Source organism: Spinacia oleracea, chromosome 1 (assembly GCF_020520425.1).
Source record: "Spinacia oleracea cultivar Varoflay chromosome 1, BTI_SOV_V1, whole genome shotgun sequence".
Classification (NCBI taxonomy): Eukaryota; Viridiplantae; Streptophyta; class Magnoliopsida; order Caryophyllales; family Amaranthaceae; genus Spinacia; species Spinacia oleracea.
The window spans coordinates 105779290-105801093 of NC_079487.1; the positions used below are offsets into that span (position 1 = coordinate 105779290).

The window sequence follows — 21804 nt, forward strand, 5'->3', positions numbered from 1 at the left end:
TACACGTATAAAAATTTTAAATAAATTTCAATACTCTGTATTATTAAATTGTCATTTATTATATTTTGTTATGAAAAAATGACATATAATTTGATTTGGAGTAGTGGTTAATTGTTTGTTTACAATTAGAGGTCACGGGTTCAAGACTTGTACCACACATATTTATCATTTTTAAATAATTGTGTATGACATGGAACATTGAAATGAGATTAGTGCGAGTGCCACGTGGCACATAGGCTTGTTTATCCACGCCTTTTAATATATTAGTATAGATATTTGAGGTTGGTAAGGGTTGTAATTTTAGGCAATGTTAGGACAAAATAGGAAATTGATATTCACTCTCTCAAACCTCTAATTACAAAAAAGTCCTATAGTGAGCTTTTTCAGAATTACTCCAAAACTCTCTTCCAATCATCTCCTAACCAAACACTTCTAATTAGCATTTTTTAAAGGTTAATCCTTTAATTCAATTCAAAAAGCTCTTTTTCCTCAAACATTTAATTCAATATAAAAATTGTTGTTTTTAATTTCTTTAAAAAAAAATTAAAAAAAATCAGCCAGCAGTTTAATTTTGGGCCCCGAATTTGTGTATGTCCACCTAGATCTCCCAAGAGCAGGCCCCGTCATATAAAACCCAATTGTTTTTTTTCTTTTTTTCTTTTATCTTTCTTATCAGCCGTATAAAGACTCACACCAAAGCTGAAATCCTGAAATCCTAAAACCCTAGCCGGCGCATTCGAGGAGAGAGAAAAGCGAAGCAACTGCAGCAGAAGAACAACAGCTATGGGTAATCTCCAAATCCCTCTTCTTCTCTTTAAAGAACTTTCAATATCCACTTTTTCATTCGAAAAGTTCGTCACTTTTGAGTTTCAATGGTGTTTATGTTTATGATTTGGTTATGGTGATCATTGATTTTCAGGTAAGGTTCACGGATCATTGGCGCGTGCCGGTAAGGTGAGAGGGCAAACCCCCAAGGTTGCCAGTCAAGACAAGAAGAAGAAGCCCCGTGGACGCGCTCACAAGCGTTTGCAATACAATCGCCGTTTTGTTACTGCTGGTACGTTTTTCTCTCTCTTCTAATTTTTGAAGTTGTTTCTGGATTTCACTTTGATTAATGTTTAAAGCATATAGATTAATTTGTTTGTGGAATCACCAAATAATAGTGATTATAGTTAATGCGATTGTTTGCTTTAAATTGAAGGACATTAACGATAAACCGCTATCAGAACATCAGATGATTTTTCTCCTTTTATCTGATTTCATCCCTTTCCGTTTCTTGTACTTGGTGCGATTTTTGTGAGTGCATTAAAATATACTAGTAGTAATTTAGTAAGATACTAGTTTGATTTTAGGTAGAAAAAACCATCAAATTATTGATTTGATACCGAGCTTTGTTATCACGCTGTTAATTAAGCACATTTTCCCCTTAAATTTCTCTATGTTGCTTGATGTAGAATATGAGTGAGTTGTTTATGTTGTCTTTTAGTTTTAGATTTATTACCGTTTATGCTAAAATTAATCTTTTTCCTTGTTGGACTTTTAAGTGCCATGAAATAATGATATAGCATATAAGTAGCTGTTAATTCACTGTTGGCGAATGCAGAAAACTTACCGAAGTTCATTGTTTGAGCTGAATTTGTGGGATGGGGGTTGTGTTTGTTGTTTGTGTTTGTGAATTACTGCGAATTATTGCTACATTGGCTTTCTGTTTGGTTGCCATGTTCTTATTTTAAAAATCTAGCATGTTAGGTATCAAATGGGGTATAACTGAGTTCATTAATCCTTGTTGATCTTGAATGGTTTTGGTTAAACCTTTTAAAATGTCGCTGAAGTTTATGTTATTGAAGTTCAATTGGTAGTTTGGTATGGTTTTTGGTATAGTTGTGAGCCTAACTGAAGTTTATGCTATAAACTTATAGTAGCATTGTAATTTGTAGTGTTATACTGTAACTTTACACCAATATAAGTTTTTGGTATAAACTAGCAATGTAAGATGAGTATTATACTGTGTGCTAGTCCTTTTTGTCCCTTTGTCCTACTCAGTTAGGCTTTGATATACTTCCTCCATTCTTTTTACTTGCACCATTTGATGTTTCATGCTTTGCTTACGTGCTTGATCATCTTGTTCTACTTTTCAATATAGATATGAAAGTTATTTATAGCCAAAATAATATTTTTGCGACAAGGTAATTATGTGCTTGATTATTTTGTTCTGGTTTTCATTATGTTAAATTTGATTTCAGTTGTTGGATTCGGCAAGAAGAGGGGACCCAATTCCTCAGAGAAGTAAAGAGATTGAATAGCAAAATGTGAAGTCATGCACGCAGCAAGAATGTCATATTGCTTTAGGATATCTTAGTATTGCTCTATTACCTCTTGCCTCCGGATGTTAATGGCTTCAGAATCGTATTTTATTTTTTTTTGAGCTAGAGAGCTAAACTATGTAGTTGGAGCCTTGTTTTTCCGAGCTAGTTAAAAATTGTCACCTTGTCGCATATTTGCACTATTCCATTTGAAGTTTTGTTGGTCTTGAAGCGAATAGGTGATCAACGTGTACCTATTGGCCATGAATCTAGGTTTCTTTTACAAGGAAATTTTGTTGCATATTTGTGATTTATTGTTCTTATCACGGTTTGATCAACTTTCTGGTAATTTGTTAGATTATCTTGAAACATGTTCTTGCTGATGATATGCTATCAAGAATTGGTGCATACATATTCTTAATAGTTTGGATTTTCTTCTCAATTTCAATCCGCCAATCATTCATTTGAAAACATCTTTGTCTATGGTAATACTGGAACAGTTAAACTTGAAGATTTCATGATTCTTGATCAAGTGGAGTTCACATACTTATGAATCACCAATTCACCATTGTAATGAGTGAAGAGGCTTCTGTAGGACAAGAATGTATTGAGTCAGTTGACATTAAACATAGGTTTCTGTAGGACAAGAATGTAATGAGTCAGTTGACTTTATTGGGGTAAAAAAATTCACTTTCATTACAAATTTTTGAGATAATTTAAGCATAACAAATTTTAAACCATAAATCATACAAATTAATTAAATATATTTAGTAAAAAAAATGAAAAATAATTTGAGATCCTGTTTAATAGGTGTATATGGACAAGAAATCAATCCCGTAAAAAAGGGCTTGATTTTTCCTTCTAGACATGTTATAAGGGAAAAGAAAAAAAAGTAAGCTTAGGTCCAGCCTGCTATCTATCTGAGCCCGCAAATGATCAGCTCTAGCAAAAGGGAGTGAAGTACACGATTGAGACCTAAGTTTCAAATAAATCATCCACCAGGACCTCAATCTTATTTACTCACCAATTGAGACCTAAGGTTAAGAATCATGTCTAACTCACCGGAGCATGACGGGAACAAAATTACAAACTTAGGTCCTTTACTCAACAACTTTTAATAACATAGGTCCTTACTGCTTAATTACACATGAGTTTTCTAATATTCAAACTCCAAATTTAAGATTTGGAAATCATCAAAATAATGCAGCCTGCTATAAATGTTCCTGCACTACTGCACTCTTCCGCAAAACCAACTGAAGCAATTTCCTTTTGTTTCTCCGCACACAAAATAACAAGCAATAATCAATGCTCTGCACTGCAGAAATTACAAGCAAACCAACGAAAAGGCTACATATATCCTCTGGGTATGGAGTAGTGCCATACCCTGGGCTGTGATTGGTTTAGATTTACAAATATCATGTGGGGTTGCTATTTTAGATTTAAATTTAAATCCCATGTGGGGTTGCTTGTGTAAAAACAACCAATGGGAGCACAGGGTATGACACTATTCCATACCCAGGAGGTATATGTATCAGCTTCCGCAAACCAATGTTCTTGTACTTCTAGTTCTTGCATTCTACATATTACAACAATCTTAACATAGAGCAGCGTGTCAACAATCTCAGCACAAAAAAAGTAATACTCCATCCGTATTAATTTAAGAGATACACTTGGTCGGACACGTATATTAAAAAAAAGATATGAATGAAATAAAATAATAAAACAAGTGGGGTTGGGTAGATATTTTAATAAGTAAACAAGTGGTGACCATGTTATTTTGGGATTAGGAGGTGGGGTGGGTTTATGAAATTATTTGTTTAATAGGATGGTGAATCATGGGGTAATTTAAATGTGTTATTTAATTAGATGGTGGGGTTGATAAGTTACTAAAAATGGCAAGTGTATCTCTTAAATAAATACGGCCGGAAAAGGCAAGTGTATCTCTTAAAATAAATACGGAGGGAGTATATATATAAGACTAATATAGTGAAACCACAAGGATCCTTCCCATCCCCCCCCCCTCTAATCCAGACGATGCTACTAAAGGCTCCATCATGCAGCAAATTGCCCACATTTAACTCACCTTTGGTTAGCAATGATCAGAATTTTCAGGCCCCAAACGGTGAGTAAGCTCACGTCCTGATTGGTGATTAAAACTAAAACATAGATCCTTCTTTTGTGCTTAACTCAGCAAAAGGAGACAAACTAATGCTGACATTGACTAATCAACTTAAAGACAAGAGGGCACTATCGTAAATTCATACAACAACTCAAAAATCAGACCTTTGATATAAATATCTTAAACACTTTGAAATCACAAACAATTTTTAACCATAACCTTACTTTGTCAAAATAATTAAGCTAATAATTATCATAAAGCCTTTAATTGAAAGCTGCTTAAATCTAGGGCTACTACACTGGTAGTATTCACTTGTTCTTCTTTGGTTCCTTGTTATATTCATCTACTAGCCCCTCAACATCTTTCCAGAAAAGACCTTCCACCAAAACTCCATCCTTAGTGAACCTGTGAGATTAGTCAAAATGATGCAAATAAGTAAATAATTCAGGATCCTCAAAATATGAATGTATGAAAAGTATGTGTTCTAAAGTGTATAGAGAGAAACCATTTGGTAACACTCTTAGTCAACTCAACAGGTTTGTTAGCGGAGATTGATTTTGGATCAGCACTTTCGATTGTTAGAGTGTACATATCAGAGAACCTTGGCAACTTTGAAGATACCACAAGGCCTGTAGCATTGTAAGATCCCTGAACACAGCAGAAATCACAACTTTTATATGTTTGCAATAAACTCAAAATAGGAAAACTAAGAAAACTGCATATGCACTACACGTATCACTATAGACTATAGAGCAAAAGGGCAGAGAACCAATAAACAAACGGTGCATAGATGAAAGCTAATTTAAGCTACAAAGTAAAGTCTCTTTCAAATTTCAATTATCCAAAGAGAATAACCTCACATCTTACACTAAATCCTGATTCAATCACACATCTTATTCGACAAACATTGAAGGAAGTGAAGTCCGGACAATACTTCTCATATGTGAATACTAGATGCAGGGTTAAACGAAAAACTAAGCCCAAAATACTTTGCAGACTGAGACATACTGTAAACGTTCCACAGCAAGGTCAAAAAAATAAGATCAACAGTAAGCAGGACAGCAGGTCACATAAGCCACATGAAATGTGAATAGTCATGAAAAATTGTAGCTCATTTGTGGTGTCACGGATGGCAAGTTACTCTATGGAAATCGACTCTTTTGTAAGACTATGGCTAAAGAGTTTCATTGCAAATCTATAGGAAAAGCTGCATATATTGACCCCCTTTCCCTACCATAGTGGGAGACTGTGAGCCTCATTAGAGGCACTTAAGCAACTGTCGGTACGAGACAGCAAGATGCCTACCCTACTTCCTAGATACTATGTTCCAAACAGTATATTGCATATAATACTTATATCAACAAATCAGACTTAAAATACAGAATACGCTACACAAATGAATATGCCAACAGTATTCATCAAAATTTGAAGGCTCCACATTCTAGATTCACCCAAGTTTCTTTTCATTCAAGGAAAAATGTAGCCTGCAAAGGGCCCAAGCTTATAAATGGATCGATCACCATTTTGAACAAACTGTATAATAAATGCGATTTTTTATCTACTGAATACCAGATGAGAAAAGGGGTAAAATTAACACCAAGACCATGTATTCAGCTGCAGACCTTTTAGCATGACGCTCTACAAGACATATACATTATAAAAGATGGTGATGTAAAGATAAACAGGGAAATGACTAGCTATCTTCAGGACCCTGGTACCATGGGCCAAAACATAGACTCATGAACATTGGCGTGACAAAGAGAAGCTTGTTGCTTGTGAAGGCGGACATTTTCGGAATATATAGTTATATATTATTTTTCATGATCGCAATTTACAAATCAGTCCATTTAATTTCTGTTCACCAAGCAACTAATTTAGCATCCAAGTGACATAGTACATAAATGCAGACCCCAATTTTAAATCCATAAATGGATGATGTTTTCTGAAGTTGAGCACCATGCATCATGTCAACGCTAAATGTCCATATTTTAGAAATAAGATGTTCAATCAACTAAAACTATGCCTTGATCTGTCACATGCCTAAACATCAAGACATACTCACAACATTCAATGAGAAGCCTATAACTCATGGGAATCACACTTATCTTTAGATAAAAACACTTGATTCTCATTCTAGCACTAACAAAAAAAATCTCATTGGAATATACTTCCTCTGTTCTTATTTAAATGACACAATTATTTAGTCACGTTTGCCAATGCACGATTTCAAACATTAATATCTTCAAATATGCATAAGAAAAAATTATAAAATTTTGATATTTAAAAAATATTTATTGAGACGAATCTAACAAGACCCCACACGACTATGTTTTTTCTTAAAGTATAAACCACAAAAGGAAGTCAAAGGAACTTGTGTGAATAGTGTCCAAAACTCAATTGTGTCATTTAAATAAGAATGGACGAAGTAGGATTTAAGGTTATATCTTACATGATATAACCTCCAATTGTCTAACTTTAACGAGAAAACAATAAAGTAATTTTGTAAGATTCTGAGTTCCTACCGATGGAGGATAGGTGAACATTATAGCGTTCTTTTCCTTTCTGTAGATGATCAGCTGCAGCAAACCATTGAAGACAATATATGTGCAAGAAAGTCAAGGATTAACCATTTCATACTAAAACAGATCTAGACATCAGTTACTGCAGCTTGGTTGCAGGGAAAAATATATAGCTTACAGGTTATCCTTCCACCTACAAGCCCTTATATCACCTGGGCCTTCAATGAAACTACCATTCAAGAGGGTACCATTTAAGATGGTACAGTTTGTGGTATAGAAGGAACAAACCACCAATAACCTACCAGAAGAAAACAGAAAACCACCAATAACCTACCAGCAATAGAAATCACTACGACACAACAAGCTTTAGTTAATAACTAAATAAACTCACTTTCGATGTGCAATACCAAAGTTCTCCGATGCACTTAATGGGTTATTCAGAACGGCTCAAAAATCATGCCTAAAGATATAATTTTTCCAGTCATCAATTACATTCTACGTCATATTTATGAAGTTATAGTCCCAATCTCTCATTTCCTGTGTAGCTCACATGCAAGCATCAGACACAAATATTCAGCCATGCATCAAGAATAAAAACGAAGAGCGCAAAGCACTGGCAAGCAACATATGGAGTGGTCTTGACAAGGAGAACACTTGCTTGAGTTGATAACAACAGCAGCATGCACTATCAACCCTAAAGTGATGAAGCTCTTGAGAGGTCAAGATTCACGATAGAACCCAATTTTTCCACCTAGTTGAGAATTTAAGTTACATGATGACTCTTGTTTAAAAATTATTGGTCACAAATGACACTTCAAAAAAGATTTTGCAATATAAAGATGAAAAGTGAACTCAGTTCCCTTGTAGTTGTAGTTCCACTGAGCATGAAAAAACCTACAGAGTACGGAGTACTACGTATTATACAAGACAGGGTACAAAATAACACCAAGTATTTTATAATGTGAGTCTAATGATGGCATTTTATGTCATTAACAGTTTCAACAAATTGGTTAAGCTCACTATTTACCAAGGTAGTAAATGAGAATCGGTATTAGTTAGTAGTGTTGTTAACAGTGGTTGACCATCTAGTGAAAATGGAAAACGAAACTAATGAAAGTAAAGGATATAATATGATGCAGCCGATCAAAAAATCCTTGTTCTCCGGGAACTTCTTAGGGTAAAATTGTGCCACCAGGGCAATGGTTATGATAAAAGTTCCCATCAACAGCCGAACATTGCTCATCCTCACATTTTCCACATATCCGCGACTCTTAACAACCTTGAAAAAACAATGAACAGATAGTCAGAGTCTCAGTACAAACGTGACAATCTAATTTAGAGTTCTAAATAATATTCCCTATTCACATTCCCAGCATCTGCGACAGTACAAGGGACAAAATTGTGAATATTAACAAGAGACACTCCAACACACAAGAAAGATTGATCTAATTGTATGGATGGTTTCAATACAAAGATACATTGTCCTAGTTCTAAATTGTCGAGTGATAAGCCAAAAGCAAAGTCTGGATTCTGACTTAGTTCTTAACCTTTTAGGCAACATCATTGGCATAAATCGTAACCTAACCACCCTCTTTGTTCCAAAACACCCAGCTCAAACTGCATTTAAATAATGTGACCTATAATTAAATTCGCATTCACTCGCAACCCATAATCAAAATCCACAGAAGGGTTCATCTTACTGCACTTGAATCTTCTTCACTGAGCAAAAGACAATCAATTTGCGCGTTGACTATTCTTAATCAATATATCAAAATTTATCTAACTCATTGCAAACACAAATCTCATATTAAACCCTAAAACAACCAAAAATTGAAACAAAATCCCGACGAATTAACATAAAATTCATCCAATTCCCAACGATTCAAGGTACAGAGAATTAAAATTCTTGAAATAAGTGGAAATCAAACCCATACAACTAAGAGATCGGAAAAAAAAAACACAAAACCAAGAAATTGAGGAGAGAAAAAAACCTCACTAGCAGATTCGTCAAGGATATGTTTGAGGGAATTATGATCCAACAAATTAGCTTTTTTAGGGTTTTGCTGCTTCGTCGTGGTGGTGTTTGATTCGGACGACATTTTCTCTCTCTAAAAATTGGTCGGAAACTGAGGAGAATGGTGGTAGTGATGGTCGCTTTGAATTTTCTCTGTTCGAAACGAGTTTTATATCTCGTCGTCGATGATATATATATATAGGCGCGTGTTTCGGCGTTTGTACAATGTGGAAGACGACAGGGAAAAAAAATTGCTCTCGTTGAGAGTCGAACTCAAGACCTCCCGCTTACTAAACGGGTGCTCTAACCAACTGAGCTACGAGAGCTAGTATGACAAGTGATGGAGTTTTAAAGTATATGACAAGTGATGGAGTTTTAAATCTATATAATTCTTGTTTTTTTATTTCTGCAAATCATGATTCGAAATTAAATTGTTGTTCGTCTTTGTACTCATTAAGATGAATCTTACCAGATTATACTCAAGTCGGTTTTGTTTATAAGAAGTAGATCATAAAATACAGTTGAATCTTTGCTTATTATTTATTTATACTCCGTACTCAAGTAAATTTGATTAAAGAAACGTATGAAGTATATAACTTAGTTTATTGTTGTTTCTAAAGTCTTATATGTGATCAACCACACCATTAACTTGATGGCGTGACATGTTCATACTTGTAAATAAGCAAAACGTGTTTAAAGTTCACTAACGTAGGTTAACGGAACCTAAAACGCCAGTGCATTTATTTGTATAGGTTTAGGTTAGTCACATTTATAATTTTAGATTAGGTACTTTATTAGTTTTAGTCAAGGTACTACTATGGTGTTATAGTTTTAGAGGAGGTATTTCTATAGTTTTATGTGAGGTACTTTTATAGTTTTAGGGGAGGTATTTCTATAATTTTATGAGAGATTTTTTTATACTCCCTCCATTTCTTTTTGATGTATCCATTTGGAATCTGGTGTGGTTTTTAAGAAAATTGGAATATTGGTTTGTATGGGTATAAGTGTAATGATTGGGTGTAAGAGAAATGATTGGGTGTAAGAGATTATAATAAATAAAGGAGTGAGAAAATAATAAAGAAATAAGGTAAGAAAGAGGAGTGATAATGATGGGTGATAAAGGAGGTGAGAGAGTGTGTATATGGGGAAGGGAAAAGAATTAAATATTATGGGTGGGGAAAATAGGTGGGAATATGGGTAGAATCTTTAGGTATTTTGGTAATTAGATAGAAATGTAAGGGTATTTTAGGATAAAATGTATGTCCAAAAATAGAATAGATTCTAAATGGATACAACAATATGAAACGCTTAAAATAGAAACGGATACAACAAAAAGAAACGGAGGGAGTAGCTGTTAGGAGAGGTACTTTTATGGGTTTTAAGAGATGTACTTTTATAAAAGGAGTCTCTAACATGAAATTCAAGTAAATGCAGTAAAACAAGAAAAAGTAACAATGAATACAATGTATAAGTAACACCATCATAGAAAGTCAAGTAACAAAGTCAATAACCTTCTCCATAGCCGTTAATGGTGTGGGCCGCTGGTCACACAGAAGACCGAGGATTATTGTTTATGAGTTACTATTTTATCTTTTATTTTTTTTAAATTATAACATTTCTACATTTAGTAAAGTACTACTTCGTATACTTTTACTAGCGAAAATATCAAAATGTCCATACTTTATAAAGGGTTGATTAAGCAAACGGTATAAAACTTAACACCCTTATGACAAGTTCGTATAAAACTTAGCAAAACGCTACAAATTGGTAGATAACTTGGCAAAACGCGACATTTAACCCTCTTTTTTCTTATCGGGCTGAACTCATATGTTACACTTGTCTACTTTACTATTTCGAACCCCTTTATATTGCCTCATTGACTGCAATATTTAGTTTCCTCTATTTCCCACTAAACACATTGTCGATAAATAAGAGAACTAAATTACAAAAAAAAAAAAAAAACACACAAATAATTAAAAGAAATTGTACATCTACTAATGAAGAGTAAATGAAGGGGAAAAGGAGATGAAGAGTGTGAAAATGTTGGAAATACGTATATTATAACAATTGATTTGAGTATGTATATTATACCAAATTTGAAGTCAAAAATTGTGATGAATTTTGATTTAAGTATTAAATCATTTTAGTACCTGGTCAATTATGGGGTATCAACCTAGTTGTCATTATTCTCATAAAATAACCAAGAACCAATATGATTATGCTTAGAACATGAGCAATGGGTAAGGTATAACTCTTGAATTTTACTTGCCACGACAGATTTTCAAGGTACGAGTACTACTTTTTTAAGTTATAACTTCTCTAGATGGAAAACTACAACCTCTCTTAACTTGGTTATGATTACATGTGAATCATTCCAATTTGTTGTTCTCGTAGAGAGAGTAGTTGGCCCCACTTGAATATTACCAAGCTTGTAGCTACAACTCTTTAATATTTGCAAGCATTTCACGTCCACTATTGTTGTTGCTCTTAACTCATTAGTTAAAGCAGAATTGATTAAAAAAAGTAACTCGTTTTCATCATTTTTCTAGAGTAGACATTGTCAATATTCTTCGAACTTGCATAAAAATAGCTTATTAATAAATGTACGTGGACGTAAATCTTAATCATACTTCCTCCGTTTTTCAAATACTCGCAACGTTTGAAATTTTAGCACTATTCACATATTCCACTTTGACTATTGTTCGTGATTTATACATAGGGGGGTGTTTGTTTAGGAGATGTTTGAGGGAAAAAGAGCTTTTCTGAGTGAATTAGAGGTTTGACCTTTAGAAAAAGCTAATTGAGAGTGTTTGGTTAGGAGAGGATTAGAAGAGAGTTTTGGGGTGAAAAAACTCAATATAGGAGCCTTTTGCAATTAGAGGTTTGAGAAAGTGGATGAAAATAACTATTTTGTCCTATTTTGTCCTATTATTGCCTAAAACTCAATGTTTAGGATGTATTTAGAATGTTCTATTTTAGTTGTGAATGATTAGAAGTTGATTGGGAATCCTTGTTGGTTGTTTTAGGCAGAGAATTCTCTTTAGGCGACTTTTGAAAGTGTTAAAGTGACCTATCAGTTTGTTTACACAAGGTACATACACACCTGTGTGCTTGGAGATGTGTGCATATGTTGAAACCATGTTGTTATATCTTTGAACTTGGTTATGTTGAAATTTACATGTTTAATGTTGTTGGATGAACGTGTTGAACATGGATTTTATTATGAGAATTATAACATGTTAGCGTGGATGATTGATGCAAGCATGTTGGTTGGGAACATTATATTATTTCATATATATATATTGGTTTAATCGATTGATCGTTGTTCCCTTTTAGCATTTCACTACTTTATGAGGGCCGAGGACCTTGTTTAGTAAGTTGAAACTTTATACTCATATCAAGGGGTTGATCATTGTTAAAGGAAAGGTTGAATTAATTGGAATGAATTCTTGATTGACAATTAACTTTGTGATCACTTATTTAATTCCAAGATAAAAACAGTTGCGAATACTTGTTGATTGTATGATTAATGTGATTGTTGAGTCATAGCAGAGTATTAATCTGTAAATCATGTAAAGTGAAACTGAGTAGCAATAGCTTTAGATTGTGCACGTCTGAAGTGACGGACAATCAGGAGTTGGGGTCATGAGTCGCCTATGGCTTTTTCTGGGGCCTGATTGACCATCGGTTCTATTTTATTCAAAAGTTCCTCGATATCGCAGGTCATTGGGGTTACAAAGTCGCGTCCGTACCTCGTCTTCCTTAGTGAAGGCTTATGGTGGACAACTCGGTCCATTGACTATTTCAATTAAAATAATGTTAATGATTCAAAGGTCTAGTCTAGTCAAATATGGTCTTCAAGTTAGTATGTTTTGGTTGTCCTTACTTCTGCTTTATTAGTATCATGTTAGGGTTATTCGTTTAATAGAATCATGTTAGGATTACTATTGTTTTAGTATGTAGTATTCAGCTTTGTTGATTACGTGCTTTGTTTGTGTGTGTTGATCATGGCTATGCCTTATTGATCATGTGATGATTGACCCATTTTGGTGAGCAGTCTCTAAGGGTCAATAAGCATTGTCCATCTGCAGGTTTGAAGATGATGCATCACTGAGATCGGGATTAGAGAGCTTGTATTTAGTTTTGATTTGCTAAGTTGACTTGGGTTTGTTTAATTGAACGTTAAACTTGTTGAACTAGCTACATTGATTTTATTTTCGTTGATTCGTTTTGGGATTAACTATGTAGTTGATTATTTATAAACCTAATGTTATTTTTATGTTTTCCGCTGCAAAATTCTGAATAAGCCGATACGTTTTCACACGGGCGATAAAGCCTTGATAATTTTCAACGTTTTATATAAAAAGGGTTATTTTAGAAAATGGAGAATTGTCGGGGGTGTTACACCAGCATGCCAGCGCACAAGCAACAAGGCCAGCGTTGTTGGCCAGCGTGCATGGGCCAGTGCTGCTGCACCTAGCACACGAGCCAGCGCGGATGGGCCTTTGCGAGCAAGGCCATAGCTAGCCGGTTTCCTTGTTATGCAAGCAGTCAACCATCCCTAGTGTTTTAGGGTTTTGGTTTTTGGTATATTCCCAAAAATTTCCTATATCGTTCTAGCATTTTGGCTCTTAGGGTTTTCCCTATTTCCTATAAATACATGGCCTATGGTCATGAATTAATACATACAATTCAATACACTTTGCCTATCACCTAAAAGTGAGATCCCGAAATCATAAACCTTATTTTATATCCTAGTTGGTATGATCTAAGGCGGATCCAAACGTACTGTGGACTTTATGAAGGGACGACGTTTGACGTTCTAACTTGTTCTTGTTCGGTTCGGGAGCAGCAAGGGAAGACACGCATCACAAAGTGTGTTCACTAAATTATGTTAAATGATTATGTGCATTTAATTTGGATTCTGGCATTTATGGTTTATTCCGCATGACATTAGATTGTTCATAACCTAACTGTTAGATTCGTCCCAATGTGTATCTTCAAAATATCAACTTTTTGTAACTAATATTTTACTTTTATTTAAAAGATAGATAACCTTTCAAAATTGCGATTTATTTTAGAATTGAAAATAAACGTCACATAAGCATTATGGAAAATTCATTTTTTTTTTTAAAAGAACAGTAGCCGCGTAGAGTATATATAACTTCTTCAAATGATAAAACATTGTAAGTTTATCATCATGCATATAGACGTTGAAAATTTTATCATATTTAAAGATAAATTTATCATTATTATTAAGAAAATGAAAAAAAAAAAAAGTTACCCATGTAAAAACAACTTTCAATCCCTCCGCATAACATTTAGACGTTCTTTTGCTTCTTTTAGTTGTTTTAATTTTCTCATATTTCAACTGGCTAATTAATTATATAGTAGATTATATGAATAGTGGCAAAAGTCAAAACGTTGTGAGTATTAAAAAACGGAGGAAGTATTATATATGGTATTGCAATGAGCTTTGTAAAACTTTTGCTGATTGATTTTCTTCTTTCATTCCAGGTTGTTCAATATAGTATACTCTGTATTACATACCAATTATTGGAGGTAAATCTTTTTACTCGGTATAATTAATACAGAGTACTATAACTATGTTTTGGAATTACATTTTTTAGAATTACCGGTTATAATCATACATGTATGTGCTATTTTCTTTCTTATCCTAATTTATTTAGGCGTTATCTCAAAATTTTCCCAATGTATTGGCTCACATGACTGATTATAATACGTTATATCACTACAAGAAATTGTACTATTAACGACGGGAAATCCCGTCGTGAAAGACCAATAATCGTTGATTAACGACGGGATTTCCTGTCGCGAACCCGTCATAAAAGGGGCCGTCGTTAATAGAAATTCCGTCGTAAATCCGTCGTAAACCCGTCGTAAAAGACATTTGCGACGGTTATTCCCGTCATTGTTTGGTTGTTAGCCCCGTCGCAAAAGGCTTTTACGACGGGATTTTTGACCCGTCGTAATTAGGTTGTCGTTAAAGATACAAATTCTTGTAGTGTATATTGTATTTTTTTTTTTGGGGTCAAAATCATTATTTTTAGTTGCTATTTCAGTATTTTGCTATGGTCTTTGTTTGAAACTTAGCTATCTCGTCGGGGTTCGGCATTGAAAGAGTATGAAGTCATATTTTCTATTTATAGAGGCTGTAAAAACGACATTGGTTCGAGGATTCATCTAGCTCAGGAAGCTGATCTCCAACCATAGCACACAAACCCGAAAGTCTCAAAGTCTTCGTAGAACTCGATATGTCCAGCAATCTTTGTGGCAAGTTCCATCGGTATACTACCCCAATATGTTGTTTTTGTCAATGCTAAAGTTTGTATTTTTATTTTATTTTATGTAAATTTTGGTTTTTATTGTTAACAACTATCCAATTGTATAGCTTAGATACCTATTGTGTATTTGTATACCCGTAGTACGCTTAAGAAAATGCAAAACTTAATTATCCAAAATAAATGATATTCCGATAAGTCTCACATTTATCATTGCAATAGGTCTTGCGCGCACAAGGTGTACAATAAATTTATTGTACACCAAGATAACTTTAACCTTTTTTTTTATAACTTTAACCTAATTTTGATTAACTTTTATATTAGTAAAAAAAATTAATAGATAAATATTTTGAAAGGTTAAATGATTGATTTTATACATTATTGAAGAAATAAGTTTTACTAAAATGAAAAAATTTATTACTTAAAAATAGATAACTTTTACATATATAAGCTTAACTTTTAAGCATTTTGTGTTAACTTTTACTTCGGTGTACAATATTTATTGTACACCCATTGTAAATAAGAATTTGTGTTTACCCTTATTCCTTACTACGAGTACTACATATACCATTTAGAATGAATTTTTTATAACAAAAATACCCTAGATTTTTTTTAACACACGTACCACCTTTAAGATAGAGTATAACATGAACTTTATTAGTTGGAAATAAATAGAAGAGAAAATTGAAATATTAGACTATCAAATGATAAATTTTCTCCTACGTATATGATATCAAATAATAAACACTTTTAATTTTTTTTTTTTTTATACTACCAAGCTTAAGCACTCTGGACCCCGTTATAATTTATGTTTTAATGTTTTTTCCTCATATCTATCACAATATGATTTACTATTCATTAGTATATGTAATTTTTATTTCCTATTTTATTTATTTATTATAGGGAACGTATATGAAAAAACAATTCAAATAATACGTTTGATGATTTAATTTGAACGTGATTATTAATATACTAGATGTAAAGCCCGTGTATCACGGTTAAATTCTTTTTTTTTAAATGAGATTTTTTTTTTCAACTTTAAGCGATAGTTAGAACAATGCTTGTTTTTATAAACAATGAGTAGGACAGTTTTAACGGGTCTTTATTTATCTATTAAAATTTTTCAAAATTTATCTATTACTATCTCTTACCTGGTCTTTATTTATCTTTTTTTTTTTATAATTTTCTCTTATTATCTTTTACCGATTTTTAAAAAAATTAAAATCTATCTCTTAATATCTTTTACCGGCTCTTTATTTATCAATTTTTATTTTTCTATTATTATCTTTTAAAAAAAATTCAAAACTTATCTCTTGTTTACAGGTTCTTTATTTATCTATATTTATTTTTCTCTTATTATCTTTTACTTTTTATTTATCTTTATCTCTTATTATCTTTTACCGAGTTTTTATTTATCTATTTTTATTTTTCTCTTATTATCTTTTACTGAGTTTTATTTATCTTTTAAAAAATTTCAAAACTTATCTCTTATTATCCTTTACCGGTTCTTTATTTATCTATTTTTATTTTTCTCTTATTATATTTTATTGAGTTTAATTTATCTTTATCTCTTATTATCTTTTTGCGGATTTTTATTTATCTATTTTTAATTTTCTCTTATTATCATTTACCGAGTTTTATTTATCTTTAAAAAAATTCAAAACTTATCTCTTATTATCTTTTAATGGTTCTTTATTTATCTATTTTTATTTTTCTCTTATTATCTTTTACTGAGTTTTATTTATCTTTATCTCTTATTATCTTTTACCGAGTTTTTATTTATCTATTTTTATTTTTTAATAAATCTAAAATAATATTATTGTTTAATGACATGGAAATCCTACGTGACACTCCGAATGCTCTCCAAGAAACTTCCCTCTATAAATATATACTTTAGTTTAGCCCGTGCGATGCATGGATTTTATTAATTTTTTATGTTAAAATAAACTCCTATAACAACTGCTATATTTTATATATAGATTACATTAGTGTTTAATTTTGAATTGAATTTCATTATTATTATTATTATTATTATTATTATTATTATTTATTATTATTATTATTATTTTAGAGTGTTTGATTTTGAATGGAGTTGTATATATTAGTAATTAGTTAATTAAAATATCCATGTGACACTCGAGTTTTTTAATTCAAAAGTAATTTATATTTTATTTTCCATTGGCTAAAACCTTTAGATTTCCTACGTGACACTCTAATATTTGATTAGTGTTTGACTTTGGACGGAATTTTATTTTAGATTAATGTTTGATTTTAGATTAAATTTTATTTTATATTTAATTTTAGATTAATGTTTGATTTTGGATTAAATTTTATTTTCGATTTATTTTTTAATTATTAAAGTATTTGATTTCGGATGGAGTTGTACATATTACTAATTAATTAATTAAAATATCTATGTGGTACCTAATTATTTATCTACGTTCCACTCAAATTTTTTAATTCAAAAATAAATTAGAAATCTTATTTTTTTTATTGGCCGAAATTATTAGATTTTCTATGTGGCGCTCTAATAATTCAGAAATTATGCCTCCTTTATATAAAGGAGGCATATATATATATATATATATATATATATATATATACATATATATATATATATATGTATATATATATTAGATTAGATTAATAAAAATATCTACGTGGCACTCGATTTTTTTTTAATTCAAAAATAATTTCGAAATCTTATTTTTCATTGGCCGAACCCATTAGATTCTCTATATGGCGCTCTAATATTGGATTAGTGTTTGATTTTTGGATTAAATTGAATTTTATTTTAGATTATTGTTTGATTTTGGGTGAATTTTTTTTTAACTATTAGAGTGTTTGATTTTGGATGGATTTGTATATACAGAGTATCAGTAATTAATCAATTAATTAAAATATATACATGGCACATAATTAATTATCTACGTGGCACTTGATTTTTTTTAATTCAAAAATAAATTAGAAATCTTATTTTTCATTGGCCAAAACTATTAGATTTCCTATGTGGCACTCTGATAATTCAACAAATATATTTTATTTATCATTGGCTGAAACCATTAGATTTTCTACTTGTTGCTGTTATTAGGTTAGTGTTTGATTTTGGAATGGATTGAATTTTATTTAGATTAGATTTTGATTTTGGATTAATTTTATTTTTGATCTATTTCTTAATTATTAGAGTGTTTGATTTTGGATGGAGTTGTCTAGATTAGTAATTAATTAATTAATTAAAATATCTATGTGGCATACAATTAAGTATCTACGTTGCACTCGATTTTTTTAATTCAAAAATAAATTAAAAGTCTTGTTTTTCATTGGCTGAAACCAATAGTAATGCTAGGTGGTACTCTAATATTTCAGTAAATAATACTAATATTATTTCAGATTTATAAAAAATAAAAATAAAAAAATAAAGATCCGATAAAAGATAATAAAAGATAAATTTTGCTAGGAAATATAAAATGATAAATAAAACTCCGTAGAAGGAAGTATATAAGCGAAAAAGTTACTTATCCGGTTTAAAATAATAAAATAGAATGACAGATGTTATAAAATCGATCATATGTTAAGTTATGTATTGTGATTAAAAGACTACACGTATTTAATTCTCATATACTCCGTAAATTAATCAGGATAAAGTTGAAAAAAAAATCTCACAAACAAAAATAAATAAATTTAACTAAATCTAGTTTGACCTAAAATAAGAAATACGGGTCTCAAACGGTAGAAAAAGTTATAATTCGTACTCCGTATATCTTAAACGATGAAAAATAATACTCCCTCCGTCCCGGAATACTTGACCTGTTTTCCTTATCGGGCCGTCCCTTAATACTTGACCTGTTTCTAAAAATGGAAATATTCTAACAATATTATATTATTTCTCACTCCACCCCTATTAACCCACCTACCCCTACTCCATACAAAAAATAATTAAAAATTCAATCCCTACTCTCCCCCAACCCCACCTCTTAACCCACATCCCACTAACTACATTAAAATAATACCACACTATCAACTATTACCTATTAAATTAAATAAGTCAATTCAAGTCTCTTAAACTCTGTGCCGGTCAAACCGGATCGAGTATTCCGGGACGGAGGGAGTAAAGGCTGGACCAACTAACAACATTAGCTTAGGTCAGTTTACAATTTACACCAGTACAAAGAACAATTCATAGTCCAGTTAAAAAACACCGATCGGTGATAGTAAAAATAAAATAAAATAAAATTACAGTTCAAAGTAGGCAACTTCCCAGTGTGTTTCGACCGCGTGCAATCTGTTCACTCTCTCTATCGCCGCTCTCTCTCCTCCCATTTCTCCTCTTTATTTCGCCCCCATTCTTCACTTTTCTCTTCACCCTTCTTCACGCTAAGCTTTACCCTTCTCCAACGTTGACCCCAAAAATCCTCCACAGATCTGATGTTCTAGCACTTCATTTTCACCTCCCAAAGGTTAGATCTTTCACTTCACTTCACAGCTTTTTCTGGGTTTTTCTTCAACTTTTTTTTATTTTTATTTTTTATTTTTTATTTTAGTTGATTTTTGTTCGATGATTTTGTAGATCTGCTATTATTATGCGCTTGGACTGAAAAACCCATGGCGTCGTTGTTGGAAAAAAGCGACGAATCTATTCAAATCAGGGAGGTTTGGAACTATAATTTAGAGGAAGAATTTGGTTTAATTCGAGAAATCGTTGATTCATATCCTTATGTTGCTATGGATTCAGAGTTTCCAGGGGTCGTAATTCGTCCAGTTGGGACTTTTAAAAATATTACAGATTTTAATTACAAGACCCTAAAAGATAACGTTGATATGTTGAAGTTAATCCAACTAGGTTTAACTTTTTCCGATGAAGATGGGAACTTGCCTACTTGTGGGACAGATAAGTTCTGTATTTGGCAGTTTAATTTTAGGGAGTTTGATGTTGGAGAAGATGTTTATGCTAGTGATTCCATAGAGCTTTTGAAGCAGTGTGGAATTGATTTTAAAAAGAATAGTGAGATGGGTATCGACTCAGCTCGATTTGCTGAGCTTCTTATGTCGTCTGGGATTGTGTTGAATGATTGTATTAAGTGGGTTACGTTTCACAGTGGATATGATTTCGGGTACTTGCTAAAGTTGTTGACTTGCAGGGATTTGCCCGAAACGCAAGCCGGGTTTTTCAACTTGATCAATATCTATTTCCCTATGGTGTATGATATTAAGCACTTGATGAAGTTCTGTAATAGTCTTCATGGAGGTCTTAACAAGCTTGCTGAGTTGTTGGAGGTTGAAAGGATTGGGATTTGTCACCAGGCTGGGTCGGATAGTTTGCTCACTTGTTGTACATTTATGAAGTTGAAGGAGAATTTCTTCAATGGCAGCACTGAGAAGTATTCTGGTGTTCTTTATGGGCTGGGCGTCGAGGATGGTTAAGGTTATGCTTGTTTTTAACTCTTTTTAGTTAAAAAGAAATAACCTTTACCAAAAAAACCAAGCCATTGTTGAATTATATTATGTCTGATTTAGTCTGTTGTGGAGTTTCCAATTTGTATTTGTACACAATTTAGTTGAAGGGTATTGTTCTTAAGCCTGTAAGAAGGGTGTCGGTCACTTTGTAGCTTGTGTAGTAGAGTCAATCATAATCGCTGTAACGGAAACCTTTGCTCTTTTAGGAGCACGAGTTCTCTGTAAATTAGAACAGTCAGTTGTTCAACATGAATCTAATCATGCTTACCTTCTTTTCATCAAGCTTTGTCCTTTAACTTATGTTATCTACTTTATTTGATATCCCTCACCCCCCTTTATACAGAGTATTTCTAAATACAATACCTTCTTTTGAACAATTCGTTGATATGGTTACAACCCCGAATGTAATTTAGCCCTAACTTAAATGGTGAGTGTCACAGAATGTTGTTAATAAGTTTGCTCAAGTTCTTGTGCTTAAAAAGTTCATTCTTTAGTAATTTACATTTGTAAGTTAATAACTGCTCCCATTGGCCCACACAATATGATATTAGGTATGGTACTTCCTACAGTTTTTCAGTGTTTAACTTAAATTTTAATTTGTTTGAGTTCTGACAATGTTGTTGCAATGGAGGTGGCGCGACTGGTTGTTTATTGTTCAATACTTTGATCTTAAATCGTAATGACTGTCATCTTGAGTCCTGTTAATTATCTGATTTCTTATTCCTCTGCCTATTTGTTGATATATTGTTGATTAATTGATTTCCTTTGGTATTAATGTTCCAATCCAATAAAAGTCGGTTCTAATATGCAATGCATCTGTTTTGGCATATTTATGCATATTCTAGTAACCCACTTATCAGCATGGTTGAACAAAGCATTATTCTTTGTTCAATTATTGACAACTTTTTGGAAGGGGAGGCGTATGATTTGAGGGATTCGTTTTTCATATGATAGACATTGATTGTGGTTCTGTTTGATCTCAATCTTCTCGGTCTTATGAATGACGATGCTTTCTTTGTTGAATCTTTACTGTCTGTTTGTTGCTCGGTGTTTAGCTGACTAGTTTATCCGATGAAGCAATCTTTTTTGGTTT

At 32.4% G+C, this 21804-nt stretch overlaps 3 protein-coding genes and 1 non-coding gene across 4 annotated transcripts; 2 read left to right on the plus strand and 2 right to left on the minus strand.

Annotated features, from left to right (window-relative positions):
• Positions 1–630: 630 nt before the first annotated feature.
• LOC110796320 (40S ribosomal protein S30) lies at positions 631–2604 on the plus strand. The gene is made up of 3 exons (XM_022001378.2): positions 631–787; positions 920–1057; positions 2244–2604. Exons 1-3 carry the CDS (start codon positions 784–786, stop codon positions 2288–2290), a joined length of 189 nt encoding a protein of 62 aa, XP_021857070.1. The 5' UTR covers positions 631–783; the 3' UTR covers positions 2291–2604.
• Positions 2605–4560: 1956 nt separating this feature from the next.
• Positions 4561–9134, minus strand: LOC110796319 (signal peptidase complex subunit 2). The gene is made up of 5 exons (XM_056838543.1): positions 8933–9134; positions 8065–8220; positions 6945–7022; positions 4928–5070; positions 4561–4827 (listed from the first exon to the last, which is right to left on the minus strand). Exons 1-5 carry the CDS (start codon positions 9038–9040, stop codon positions 4731–4733), a joined length of 582 nt encoding a protein of 193 aa, XP_056694521.1. The 5' UTR covers positions 9041–9134; the 3' UTR covers positions 4561–4730.
• A 73-nt stretch (positions 9135–9207) lies between these two features.
• Positions 9208–9281, minus strand: TRNAT-AGU (transfer RNA threonine (anticodon AGU)). The gene has a single exon. It is a non-coding gene; the product is annotated as a tRNA-Thr (tRNA).
• Positions 9282–19520: 10239 nt separating this feature from the next.
• Positions 19521–20989, plus strand: LOC110796318 (probable CCR4-associated factor 1 homolog 7). The gene is made up of 2 exons (XM_022001375.2): positions 19521–19714; positions 19825–20989. The coding sequence occupies exon 2, from the start codon at positions 19860–19862 to the stop codon at positions 20676–20678; it is 819 nt and encodes a 272-aa protein (XP_021857067.1). The 5' UTR covers positions 19521–19714; positions 19825–19859; the 3' UTR covers positions 20679–20989.
• Positions 20990–21804: the final 815 nt, after the last annotated feature.

Bases quoted from the DNA above. Each gene is read 5' to 3' on its own strand.
- LOC110796318 (XM_022001375.2), top strand. From the start codon at position 19,860: ATGGCGTCGTTGTTGGAAAAAAGCGACGAATCTATTCAAATCAGGGAG.
- LOC110796319 (XM_056838543.1), bottom strand. From the start codon at position 9,040: ATGTCGTCCGAATCAAACACCACCACGACGAAGCAGCAAAACCCTAAA. The intron at 7,023-8,064 runs CCTTTACTTTCA...TCTTGCACATAT, and splicing joins TCGGCTGCATCATATTATAT to ATTGTCTTCAATGGTTTGCT. The intron at 5,071-6,944 runs GTAGGAACTCAG...TGCTGTGTTCAG, and splicing joins TGTTCACCTATCCTCCATCG to GGATCTTACAATGCTACAGG.
- LOC110796320 (XM_022001378.2), top strand. The intron at 1,058-2,243 runs GTACGTTTTTCT...ATTTGATTTCAG, and splicing joins TCGCCGTTTTGTTACTGCTG to TTGTTGGATTCGGCAAGAAG.